Here is a 14,112-nt window from a genome sequence, read left to right as displayed (position 1 = left end):
GTCAAGAAGGAAATGTAAATCACTACTTATTCCAGTGACCATTGACCGCAGACCACCACATCAGGCACCCAGCAGATGTACAGATCTCCTTCAAGCGCTTCCTTATACAGCACACCAGAGGGTTTAACAAATAAAAGCTATCATCAACGTGCTCCACCGGCATGGGCTCGACCTTTGCCACCCGTAAAATTCAGCGCTCCAAAGAAACTCAGTAGTGCTCCGTAAAAGTCAGTGCTCTCAGTTCTCCGTGAAGCCTAGTGCTCCAAGCCGAAAGGAACGGGTTGCTCCCATATATGCTATATAAGCAATAACCGCAAAAGCATAATATATGTAACAATAAGCCCAGTATACAAGAGACAACAACTAATAGTGACTCAGGTGTACTGCGTGCACCTCGCAAACTGCGATCAATACACCATGCTTACTACAGAATCGAACCATGAGTGATCCACCCTGTAAACTCATCAAACCATACCAACGGTGTACTCAATAGATCATAAGAACTGTGCACCTTATAAACTATATAAGCTCCACGTGAACTGTGCAAACGACATTTCCTATAAATATATGTACTGTATGTATAACTAAGAACTATTTCTCTTACGAACTCAATGAACTCTATGAACTCTAAACGTAATGATCTCTATGAACTATATAAACTCAATGAACTTAATATACGATTCGAATATCCTTACAAACCCAATGAACCAAATAAACTGTGTACCTTAAAAACTCTGTCAATCGCCTAAAAACTCATAAAGTTACAATGCATAATATATAAAATGTATGGTAAATGTTAAATTTCAAATGTTACATGTCAAATTTATGTGTAATCAATGTATGTATAATGAATGTCTGCACCATTTTTTGATTTTTCAATAAATGCCGACGCGGGGTTCCTCTGGATAGTTAGTGTACAGGGGCAATACCACTTCTGCCCTATGGCGACGTAATGGTGCCCCTTACACTTTTCTCCTGTCCTACCCTCAGTGTTCGTGACTTATCTGTGTTCCCAGATTCTAACTCCCCTTAAAGGGACACCATTTTTGAAACATAGAAACATTAAAATGACTTGTGGAAGGCTATCTCAATTTCCGACACTGCTAGTAATTGTCGGAAAAACGTCGTGGCTTTTGAAGGGAACTTCTATGAAAGGGATCGAATGGATTTGAAATCCAAGTGTAAATAAAAGTGCTAATAACTTTGTTTAGAAAGAAAGAAGAAAAATGTCTAATAACTTTGTTTAGAAATTTCGTAATTTACTATTTAATATTTTGCTGTTGCTTAGTATTGATCCAAAAATTATTTCTTGATTAACATGAAATTACTATTCATATTACTATTGTTTAACCTTTTATAGGTGTCTATAGAAACCATGAAAAAAGGGAACCCGGATATATATTACAACATCAGGACCATCAAAGAGCTGGAGGACTTTGCACCAGAAGTATGAAGTTAATGCTTAATAAATTACAGAATATGAATAATAAATACTAAAAAGATTTACGAATATTTATAATATTTATACGTTTTTGTATTTAGTTTCCTATTTTTAGTAAAACTGTAGTTAGATGGTTTTATATCCCCCTGCAATGAAGCACGAGACTTATTTGAAGAGAAAGCTACGCCGGAACAGTTAAAATAGAAGAGCACGCGCATTTAATAAATAGATATCTCGTAATTGTGCTCTTTTGCTTTCCAGAAACCTCGAGAAAATGATGTTATAGAGTAGATCTTCCCATAGAGAAATATTTATAGTGTTACAACTGAAGAAAGAACGGTTATGATTATTTGAAATTGCATTTTTTCTGTGAAATACTGTTATTGTTTTTATTTTCGAATAATTATTTTTCGTTTGTAAGACAATTTGTTTGTATAAGTTGTACAATTTTAAGTACCTTTTCTTACTACGATCCTAACCAACATCTGTTTTAATTTTAGAAGTAAGATATCTCTTTTTGTTTATTTCCTTACTAGAGATATCAGATGTACCCTTACATAAACTCCAATTGAAACTAAAGGCTTATTCTAAATATAGATGCACCTTGACTGTATAATGGAACGAGGTTTCGGATCACACAATTAGGGCAGAATGTAATCGATGCCACTATTTATCGACTGCTCTTATTCGGTGCCACTGCTCTTATTCGTGCTCTTCTGAAAAAAAAAAAAAAATATTTTTAACGTTTTGTTAATACTTTAAACTTTCTGAAATCTTAGTAATGAAAATTATTTATTTTTTGTAGTGAGATATCTTAATAAAGCATGTTTTTCAGTTTTAAAATTATATTTTATTTTAGAATTTTTTTAGTAAAACAAAACAACAACAACAAAAAAAAAAACATAAGATTGCAATGTTTGATATATCCAAATCGGATTTTAAAAATTATGCAGAATAACGTCTTAGCGACATCAATATGGGTTTCTTTTTATCTCAATGAAGAAGAGCAGTATTTACTGAAATTTTACGTGGAGTATATTTTTAACTTAAAAAATAAGTAACAGTAACTAAAACTTTATCCTGATTATCCTGGTCAGACCATAAGAAAAAAAAAATCAAATTATTTTATTTTCGTTTCAATAGTCTTTGAAATTTATTTAACCTTCCAGCACGCGCGCTTGGCAACTTTACATGAGCGCGCGCGCGTTGTATTTTTTACGACATCCGTTATTTTACCGTTTTCGGCACGAAAAACGACAGAAATGAGTGAAAGTTGATAATAAATTTATTAAGAAATCAAATATTAATCTTATTATTGCATAATACAAATGATATCACATTCAAATAAGTAAATTATTTTTAAGTTCTTAAGTTAGTGAAATGGAAATGCAATGATGTATTTCATTATAGAAACTTTTTAATTTAATAATTATATTTTAAAATCGAAGCTAATTTTAATATTCATCAAAGGCAAGTATAGACATATAAAAAAGGAAAACAGCTTGGTAGGAAAAAAAGGAAGACAAGGAAACCTTTGGATGTGCTCCCATCCAAAGGTTTCCTTGTCTTCCTTTTCTTCATCAGATAATTCTTAAAGAATGCGAGCAAAATCAGCTGGTTGCACATATGTTTTTGCCATGAAAACTGATATAAAATTTACAGAGCCAAATGTATTCAAATTAAAATAATATACGGCAATGAGATACATTTCCCAAGAGAAAAAGAGGAAGAATGACCTTGCTTGTTTGCATTAGCTTTACATAAGTCACATGATCTTTGAGGTCATCTGCATTGTTTGTTTACAAAAGGTATACATAAGTCCCGTGAGCTATGAGGTCAGAAGAATGTATTTCATTAATAAAACCAAACTACAAAATATTTGAGAAAAAAAATATTTTCCGAGTTTTCACCCACGAACACGCGCGTGTCGTAACTTTTACGAAAAAGCTGCCCCGTAGCACAAATGCCCAGTAAAAAAAAGTCCAATGATTTCCTGTTGGCACATTCCATGATGTGCGGAAGGGTAGAAAGGAGGAACAGAAATGGCATTCAGACGTCTCAGCTTCGATATACGAAAAATGTGCGTTAAAAACTAAATTTGTTGTAAATTTTGCGCATACGCGCGTGCTGGAAGGTTAAGGACATGAACGAGAGCGAAGCCGTGGATAAAAGTTAGTTCTTTACATATGATAAACTATTTTCAAAAGCTTTTAAATTTATCTTTAGGAGCTCAGAAATTAAACAAAAAAGGCAATTAAATTCATATCTAAAATTTCCATTTAATGTTCATCAGCAATTCAATAATGTTGCGTGAGTACGGGTTCGCAATAGATTGAATGCACACAGCTCCGATGTTAGGTTGATAAAATTTATTTTTTCAATATAAAACACTTCAGAGATCTGGAACATTCCACAAAAATAGTCGTACAAATTTTCAAAATATCACAGAGCACAATCAGTAGCTGCACTTCAAACTATTATGAACGTTAAAGACAAAGGAATGCAGAGCGCAGCCAAAGAGCGAAGCTATAATCGGAACTTACGCTAAACTAACAGATAACAACAACAGCTGAGAGCAGATATTCTCACCGGCTTTATATAGTTTCACCCGGTCACCGAGATATTTCTAGTACTTCTTAAAATTACTAGAAGGAAATATTACGGTTACAGCTGATACAGTGATCAATTACATTTATTCAATTACAATACTTATTATAATGATACAAGAACCGGACCAAAATCTTACCAAATAATCTCTGTTTTGCGACTTTTGGAGATTTCATGCAAAATTTGGCGACCAAAGTAGTCGCCAAAACCGTGGCTATCTTGGCGATATCTCGCCAAATTTCCGAAATATCCATTTATTTAATGCTAAAAATATTTGTCCCTGTATTCTTACTTTTTCGGCATAGCCTCTCTCTCTCGTGTTTTCATGTTACATTAAGTATATCAAACTCTTTGCCAAAAGATCGGGGACGCCGAAAACTTTAAACCAACTCGACGTACCGTGGCGGCCTTACTGGACTTATCTAAGGCCTTTGATACTGTCTGGAAGGACAAATTTATCGTTAAAATACACGACACTTTCATTGACACTTACCAACATTGTGATCTTTTGTGTAAGAATTATTTTCGTTCTTTTTTTCCAAAATAAATTTGCCTTCTCCCCTACGTCAGTTATTTATAATAATGCAGATAGATTTTAGCCGAAAAAATTAAAAAGGAATATAATAATTATTTATTATAATACAATAATTATAATTAAGTAACTATAATAATAATTTAGTATCATGTAATTATTATATATGATACTAAATTATTATAGTTATTTAATAATTATAACTAATTATTAAGAAATTTCTTTTTTTTTCAGTGTACATTAATGTACACATATTTTAGTACAAATATTAAGAAAGGTGTACAATAATTATTAATTATAGTATTATTATAATAATTATTCATTGTCCTAAAATTATTGTAATGAAAATTATACACTAAAATATAATAATTAAATACACTAAAATATAATGTTACACTAAAATATAATGTTACACTAAAATATAATAATAATATAAAATATTACACTAAAATATAATAATAATTCTGAGTAATAGTTATTTATTATACTTCATCTTAAAAACTATATTTTAAAAATATGTAAATAAATATATAAATGCCAAAAAATTAACTACTATATAATCAAACAGTTAATTACAAATGATAATCAGCATATTATGCTAGATTACTTAAAAGTAATTTTCTGCCTTCTTAAATATGTGCCCATCGAGCACAGTGAAAATAAACAGAGTGAAAAAATAAGAACGGGAAAATCCCTACTGCATGATTCATTCTCCATCTACCCTATTTCGTCAATAAATCGTTCCGAATGATGCATGGGGGCCGGCGCGGTTAAACCTATAAGTTCCATATTTCTTTTATTCAATTCGATTTGAAGATTAAAATTCGACCATGAAGCATTCAACGGTACTTTTATTTATTCGTTCGGTATTTTTATAAAAAGTTTATTTTTCAACTATCAGCTTCCTCTATGTGTATGTATTAAGCTTCTAAAATGGGTTTATAATTCCTTTTTTATTAGATACCATGGCTAAAACTTTTAAGGAAACTGCTACCGCCTGATGCAAATATAACAAAAAATGAACGGATAATGGTCGCTAAACCGGAGGCTGTACTTACTTTGAATACAATTTTAGGCGAATTAAATGATGAAAAAGGGTAAAACGTTTCATTTTTATTTTTAGCGAGAATTTTATTGCTCATGAAATGTAGCTTTAATGTTCATTATTTATTTATGATCTTACTCATAGTTATCTCAGAGATCCTATTTATCTTACTCATAGTTATGGTTACAGTAGTATATAATTTTAGATAAAATGACAAATTCTTTTGCGTCGTCTGAGATAATATGAAAAAATTTATAATTTTTTATAAACTAAAAAAGCTTACAAGGTTACTCAAATCTGAAATGAATGCCACTTTTTACTCGAAATTGTTTTTCTAAAATCATTAAAAAAAACTCTTGTAGACATTGTAGGATTGTTTATATAAAATTAAGAAATGACGTAAAATATATCCTTAAATTAGAACAACACGATTGGGTCGAATATAAGGAAAAACACTTAATCCACTTGTCTAGTTATAGACTTTTCTATTAAAAAAGGAAGGAAGAAAGAGAGAAAGAAAGAAAAGATATTTGACATTTGACAGCAGTGATTTCGAGAGCTACATCCAAAGATCGACGTTTTATAAATAATTATGTTTACGACGATTATTATTATGGCTATTTTTACCTCTATCTAATAATTATACCTAGTAGTAAACTAATAATTGTATGGGTCAAGTACAGGGTTAATAAGTACTTATTTTATGCAGCATCTAAACCATCAATCTTAAATGAGCAAATTTTATTTCACAGTTTTGCTCTAAACCTGTCAAAATGCATTACATGTTTAGGAGTCGTAAAGTGGTCTGGTCCTTGACATTCAACATCTCCACAAAATTTCCAAATACAGCAATAAAATTAACCGCTAATGAAGAGTAACGGGCATTTTATTAGTTGGACATTTTGCGCTGTCTACGTCATATACACCTATGTGAAAAATTAATACGATTTGCAAATTATATTTATTTTTACGAAACGTTTTGACTTTTAAAGAGATGTTTATCTAAAGTTTTATCAAAGTCAAATGAATGAGCTTTTTCATAGTTTGTATTGCATTTGTAATCTTTTCTTGAAATGAATTTTCAAAACTATCCGCAAATTCTTTTTCAGCTCTTGAAGATTCAAACGTCGATGGAGGAAATGAGTTGCATTTTTTTTTTTTCATCCTTAATTTTCTTTCCTCTTCTGTGTCGTTCATTTATATAAAAGAGAATTTACTTATAGTAAAATCATTTTTGACTTATAGCGAGTGGCTGCTTATTATCCAGTATCTGTAGGTTCTGCCGGTACTGGTTTTAAATTAACGGATGATGGTACAGGGTTTTCTAGTTAAATTGCATGCCCTTGTCAACTAGAACTGGAATATATAGCGACTATTCGCTACTCTTCTTACAGCGACAGAAACAAAGTCCAAAGAGCGGCTAAAATACTCCTATATTAACTCCAATAATAATCACAGATGGTCCCTCTCGGGTTTACAGGAAAGCCTCCACTTGAGCTGTTACTTAATTTAGAAAATAAGAAACTTAATTCTAACTAACTAAAACTCAGTTGAAGCTGTACAGATATAACTAACCGAGTTCGCCCTTATTTAAGCGTCACCGGTGAATACTAACAGGCATGTAAGACTTCGGCCGAACGCAGTGAGATAGGCTTAAAGCGACCACATGTCCAGAAGGCAGAACCCTATCTAATGAGAACTTCTGATCTCATCTACAGAAGTGACTGAACTTCCCATTAAATACTGGTTTTACCTCATCTGCATAAAACGCGATCCTGAAACTCATTCTGGAAGAAAGTTGTAAGTGGGAAACAAGAGAATAAAGGAAAGGGTTTCAAAATTAAAAATAATTCCTACAGTGGAAATTATGATATAGAGAATAAAATTAAAGAAAAATTAATCTTGTAGATAATCATGAAGCTACTAATAAAGAATTTTCATTAAATTACATAGAACGTAATTATTTTGAATTGAAAAATATATTAGTAGAAAAAATTATAAAATTAGATATTAGCTTGAGAAATTTTACTCAAAATGAAAGGCGTATTACAGTCACAGAAGGAACAATTAAAGAAGAAAATTCTGATGACATTCGAATAAATGAAAATATATTAGAATGTAAAAAGAAATTAGAAGATAAATATTTACAAATTATAGTTATTAAAAATGCAAAAGAGAGAAGAATAAAAAAACGTTGGAAGTCCAATAAAAGATCCCGATGCTGCAACAAAAATTTATGTTTTTCATATTATTAACGATAATATTTGTTCAGATAATTTCTGTCCTTTATATACCATTAGTTCGCTTGGAGTTATTACACTTATTCCTAGTAAAATTGAACTAGTATTAATTTTGAGAAATTTACAAAACATGGATTATTGAATGAAAATTCGGAATTTTTAATAGAAGGAGTTTGCTAAAATCATATTTAGAATCTATAAATTCAGATCTTGTCGAAGCTCAAATTAAAAAGGGTATTTCGTTTTTTGATTTTACTATAGATAAAAATAAAGATAAATCCTTTTTATGTATCCTAGTAGATGTGATGAGTTAAAATTGAAATTTCGAGAGAAGAAGGGAATTGTTATTATACTTTATTTGAAAATTGAAGTGTTAGACTTGAAACCTGAATTCTATGTATTGAATTAAAGGTACTAATTATGCAGTCGAGTCAAGTACGTAAGCGTATACGTGCGTGTCGTCAGAGCTGTGATTCAGGATGGGATATAAGCGCACGAGAGGTTTCGGGCGATTTGTACGTTCGTACTCCTTCATGACATTTGCGATGTTTCTCGCAAAAGTTAGGTAAATTTTAAAAGGTATCAGATAAGATGAGTAGCCAGAAACGTATGGATGACAGAATTAGATAGATTGGAGGTAGCCCAATTACAAGCACAGATGGCTACAGAGCTCAATGTAACGTACAGTGTCGTCTGCAATTTGTGGAAACAGTTTCAGGACACTGGATCCATTTCGGGAAGATCTGGACAAAGTCGACCAAGATCCATAACGACGAATAAGGCCATTTCAGAGCGGTGACACAAAACTACTACAGCTTCGCAGCTCTCACTTGAGATGTATGCTGCCACTGGAACCCGAGTTTGACGATCTACAATTACCCGAAGGGTTCAGGAGATGGGGCTGTATGCCAGAAGATCCGCTTTTTGCGTCCCGCTTACTGCAAGATACAAGAAAGCGCGTTTAACATGATGCAGACAACATGCGCCTTGGACAAGACTTGCTATAGATAAAAATAAAAAGGATTTATCTTTATTTTTATTGCAGCCCAGTGCTTTTTACAGATGAGTCAAGATTTAGCCTGGACACAGATTCTAGACTTACCTGTACCTGGGGAGATCTCGGAATACGATAACATCCCTCTCTCGTCAGGGAAAAAAAATCATTACTGTGATGGAGGTGTAATGGTTTGGACAGGCACGCTTCTTCATATGTTTCACAAAGGCACCCTAACTACTATGAGGTATAGATAGGAGACGTTAGAGCCAAATTTGTGTTAGGTTATTGTTAATGGACGACAGTCGTCGTCAGCAAAGAGCTCAACTGGTCGAAGATACCTGTAAAGTGACGATATTCCCCATATGGATTGGCCAGTCAGATTTCCTGATCTTAATCATATAAAATATATCTGAGACGCTCTTGGGAGAGCACTTTTATCTGGTCATCCCCCTGTGAGAACCACCACGAAATTGAAAACTGCCTTGCTCTAGCATTGGGATCGACTACCATAGGTACTCCTCAACTGCCTCCTCTGCAGTATGACGTCACGCTGTGTGACCTGTCTGTCTGACTTTTGAATGGTACATCCCTTTCTCTGTTATTTGTGTATGTTCATAACATATCTCATTAAAATCTGTTGATTGGTTTTCCAGATATTCGACATTATGTGCAAATTCTCTTAATTTTTCACACAAATGTAAATAGCTAGATTTTTTTTCCCTTCCCACTGGTGAACTCTGATAAAATTCTCTATGTGAGAAAATTTAGGATAAATATATGAGAAAATAAAGAGTGCACATTTTCCGTTCTCCCTCTGTAAGTGTAAAACTAAGAAAATGTAAAGGAAAACGTAAGCTTTAATATCAAGGTCTGCAACTATAAGTACCACAAAGAAATAAAATGATAGGCTTGTATTTGCACATTTTTTATTGAGAAAATACCATTTTATTTTGAATAATTTTTTAATTTACATGTTATTTTTTACGTATACTTTTTAGTCAAATTTTATAATTTTTCCTTTAGTTTTTTAAAATTTTAATGCACTCTCATCTGATTTCTAACAGTGCAGCCACGAGGGAATTCAACAGAAATTTACATCAGTTTTCTGTTGCGTGCCTTCATAGCATTGTAAAGTACATTTCGATCAACACGTTATTTCTTCTGCTGAAGATTTCTCTCATTTCTTCGTTTTCATCCTGTCTACTAGAAATGCGAAATAAGTAACTTTAAATCATGATCTAGATCTAAAGTTAGACAGAATTCTGCCCAACTGCAATGCGTTGTCATTGTGATGCAACCTGGTGGAGTGCTCTGTTGATTGTTGATAAGTTAGCTTTCATTTGTAACATCTGAGAAGAGCGTTAGTTCTGAATTATTTTAATTATAAATCAAGACGAGACTCAAATGCTGAATTCATTTGAATTAAATCGAGTTGCACATTCATATCGTTTATATTAAGCGTTTATGATCGCTAAAAATTGGTTGCACCCTTTTGGGAACATCCTGCGTAGAATTGCTCAATCTTAGATATTCCTTTTGAAAATAAAATGAATTTTGGTCGTTTATGCCCAAATATGAAGGCAGATTTGGATAAAATGGGGTATTGATATAGATTTATAATACTAAAAACAGTACAGCATATGGCAGCATAGTACATATACATGTTCGCGCACAAGTCTCATTAGCACAGGAAGGCCTGAAACAATTATAAGATGGAACAAAAAAGAAAATTAATAGCGTTGCAATTCTCTGGGTCCGTGGATTTGGATTAATTGATGAAAACACTTGACGAAGAATCAAAGCATACTTTAATTGCTAGTAAGCACTATTACACAGCACAGTTCCAAAAAACACATTTACACTCGCCCAAAAAACTACGACGAAAAAGCTGAAACATTCAGCAATAGAGCCTTCAGTCTAGAACGGTGAAGACAGCTTAACGGCAAATCACTAAAGTACAGCTCCCGACTCGATCGCCCTCAAGCTAATCTCAATTCACTCTAACTTAAGTGCTAAATTACTAACCACACACGTATAGACAAGGTATAAATACCTTTAACCTGCCTTAAAGAATATTCTCGGGAAAAACCGCTAAGAATGTATTCTAGAATGTTCTCGCCCTGTCTATGGTATATCACCGATTTGGTCGCCAAATGGGCGATTTCGCACCAAATCTGCAACCCTGCCTTTCCCTGTCACTTTCTGGCAATTCTAACCCCCACTTTACGGGGAAGCTATCTTACGGGAGGTGGGCATTTCCTAACAATAAGTCTGGGCTTTTCATACAGTCATACATCTCTCACAACATGACTTCATTGTGGATATGAAATAATTAATAATTTCCTGTGGCAGCTGATTCCACACCTGCAGCTACACTGTATAAACTACACTGTAGGAAGGTTCGGAGAGGTGAGAGGCTAAGTTGATAGTGTCTTCTCAAACATATTTCTAAAGGGTTTAGGTCCGGAAATCTGGTTGCCAAATCTGTTTGCGTAATATCTTCACTGTCAAGAAAATAATTCATCAGATTAATCCTTGCATGGACTATCGTTATCCATGAAAATGAACTAAAGGTCAATTTCCCTCTGAAAATCCTCATTCTGTGCTTTGGAACAACGTTGCCAAATATTGCGGGTGTTTTTTTTTTCTTCAAATTTGCTACTGAAATTTATGTCTATGCTCCTTTGCGACTTCATCGTTTCCTTGTGTTATTTTTTGCTGCCTTAAAGAAAGTGTTAATGCATCATAAAGTACGTATGTTAATATAATGTATGTTAATATTTAATTAATTTGAATGTTTTTATGTCTATTGAAATTAATTTATAATAAAAAATAATTATTTATTTGAATAAATATTGACAACTGGAAATTCTGCATATTACAAACTATGTAAATGTTTAAAAAAACAGGTTTAAAAAATAATACACTAACTCCAAAGAATTATAATGATTTTAATGTTTTCGTCAAAACTAGTACACATATAAAGCGAGCAAGAATCAAATTACAGTCGATAACTCGTATCCCTATGACCACCACAAAAAAATCACGTGATCTCTGATTATCGCATGCCACTTTTTACGACTTTTTCATTCTTCTATTGCTACTTTTCTCAAAAGGTTTTAGCAACATTGTTTCGCCTTTTTGTTTTTCTCCAAGACGCTACAAAGAAGAAAGACCCATGTGAGTTACAATACTTCAAAATTCTTAAAACATTTCACTAAAATTAACACTAACTTAGCTGTAAATTTTGCTTAGATTACGCACTATTATTAATAATTTTATTTATTGAAATAAGGAAGGGAAAAAAGTGAGAATTATTATATTCATCTTTCTAACATTTATTTCCTTTTTTTCATTGAGCAGAAAGCGAGTACTTGCAAATTACATATTTTACCGTTCCGTGATCTTCGTAGCTAAACACGTCAGTTACAGCTTATCAAGCATCTACGACAAAATGCAGAGCATCTCTTCCAAGATTCCCCATTGGCAGTACTGTTTACAAATGACAGTAGATTACTTCGGTCTCTCTCTTTTTGGTTTGTATGCGCAGAGGTATTTGGATAAAGACACAAAGCTCTTTGTAAGTAAAATCTTACACTTATTAATATATTAATGCATGGATAAATATTACATTTGAATTTGAAATACTTAGCAGAAATATTTGCTAATTCAAATTTTACTAAAAGTATAGAATAATAAGTACACTTGCACAATGCTTCTCTTAATCCTCTCAACGGCATGATCGCTTTTATGTGGTCATGTGATTAGTTCTCCCATTTTTTTAGTATATAACCTTGTTATTAAAATATTTTGCTATCTGACTTCCTTTAATCATCTCGTTCTTCATGAAGAGATCAAAAAATATTTGTTGATCAGAAGGCTAACTCAGTAGAGAACTAGAAATTAAATTTGAAATGAGCTTCTGAATCTGTATGTGAGTTATTCTTACAAACGAGTGCTGTAAGGTCCGGAGTTCGAATTCTAGCGAAGGCATCGTAGATTTTTCCCGTTTCCTGTTTCAAAATATGCCTAAAGATTCTACACACTGAGACATTCCCAATTTCTTTTCCACATAGCTTAGGTATCCATACTAATCATAATGGAGGGTTCAAGTCAAATCAGAACTTAATGTAATAATTTCAAAATAACAGAATATGCACAGATGGACGAAAGCAATTTGAATTTTTCAATACTCTCCCCCACTACGTACTAAAGAATTTATTTCGTTGCTTTACTGCTGCTTGAATGGCAATGACTTAGGATTTCTCGATATGCTGCAACCTTAAAGGGGTAGTCTATACTGTTCGACCACGTATTCCAGATTTATGTAAACATCCGGTTTGGGGCGAAAGTGGGCATATCTACCAGTGATGTAGGGGTGAGTGCAGTAGCCCGGTTAGATTTAAATGGTTCTTCCATTTCACGCTCTGTCTTTCGAGTGCTGCGCAACAGAAAATTTTTATCTGCGCTTTATACATTTTAAGCTGACGTACCGTGAAATTTTAAAATTCTAGAATTAAATTAAAATGCATAGAAACATCAGTTCGTGACATTTCAAAGAAAAACCATTAAAAGAACTGTAATCGTAAACTATTTGTCTTAGTACAATTCATCATCAGTTTATAAATATTTTAATAGGTAATATTAATTTAATAATAATATTTAATAGATAACAATTAAATTAATAATAATTTAGATAATTCAGCTTAGTTAATTTTTAATATTTTCAAACATTGAATGAAAATCTTTTATCTGTTAAATATTCTTTAATAAATTACATTTATATAATCAAATGATCTATAAATAAAATAAAGCAAATTAATGAGAAGAGGTTGCATAAAAATTAAAATAATTTTAATTAGACATGCCATACCTTTTCCCCCCTTTACATTTTTGGCTGCATAACTGGGATGGTCAGTCTTCCTAATTGTGATTCTTCATCCCAAACTTTAATCACGTTATACACTAATTTCTTAAAATCGCTGCGGAAAGGTTTATTTGTAGAGCTTTCTGGAACACTAGAACTCATCGTAAAAATGAAGATTTGAAAGTAAAAGAAGGTCAGTATATAACGTTGCGCGCCTCCAACTTGCACGCAACCAAGAGGTGACTGTGAAAACTTGTATAAAAGATAGAGCCTTGTGAAGGGTTTAAGTCCCTTTTTATTCAACGTAATAAATTACAATTGCGTTCTCTTGACGCTTACAGACGGTGCCAACTCGGCAGTCAAATAAAAATAATAACCTGAAA

General features: G+C 32.6%; 1 protein-coding gene across 1 annotated transcript in view; it reads left to right on the top strand.

Annotated features, from left to right (window-relative positions):
- LOC118203870 (endothelin-converting enzyme homolog) overlaps nt 1-14,112 on the top strand; it is a 131,075-nt gene that overhangs the window by 53,832 nt on the left and 63,131 nt on the right. The window contains exons 8-10 of the mRNA XM_085821504.1: nt 1,361-1,447; nt 5,541-5,677; nt 12,226-12,442. Of these exons, the coding sequence (XP_085677630.1) occupies nt 1,361-1,447; nt 5,541-5,677; nt 12,226-12,442 (441 nt within the window). The remainder of the gene's footprint in view (nt 1-1,360; nt 1,448-5,540; nt 5,678-12,225; nt 12,443-14,112) is intronic.

Source organism: Stegodyphus dumicola, chromosome 8 (assembly GCF_044657685.1).
Source record: "Stegodyphus dumicola isolate Sdum_Otavi_A_Nest chromosome 8, ASM4465768v1".
In the NCBI taxonomy this organism is placed as follows: Eukaryota; Metazoa; Arthropoda; class Arachnida; order Araneae; family Eresidae; genus Stegodyphus; species Stegodyphus dumicola.
This window is presented reverse-complemented; position numbering and strand designations above follow the sequence as displayed.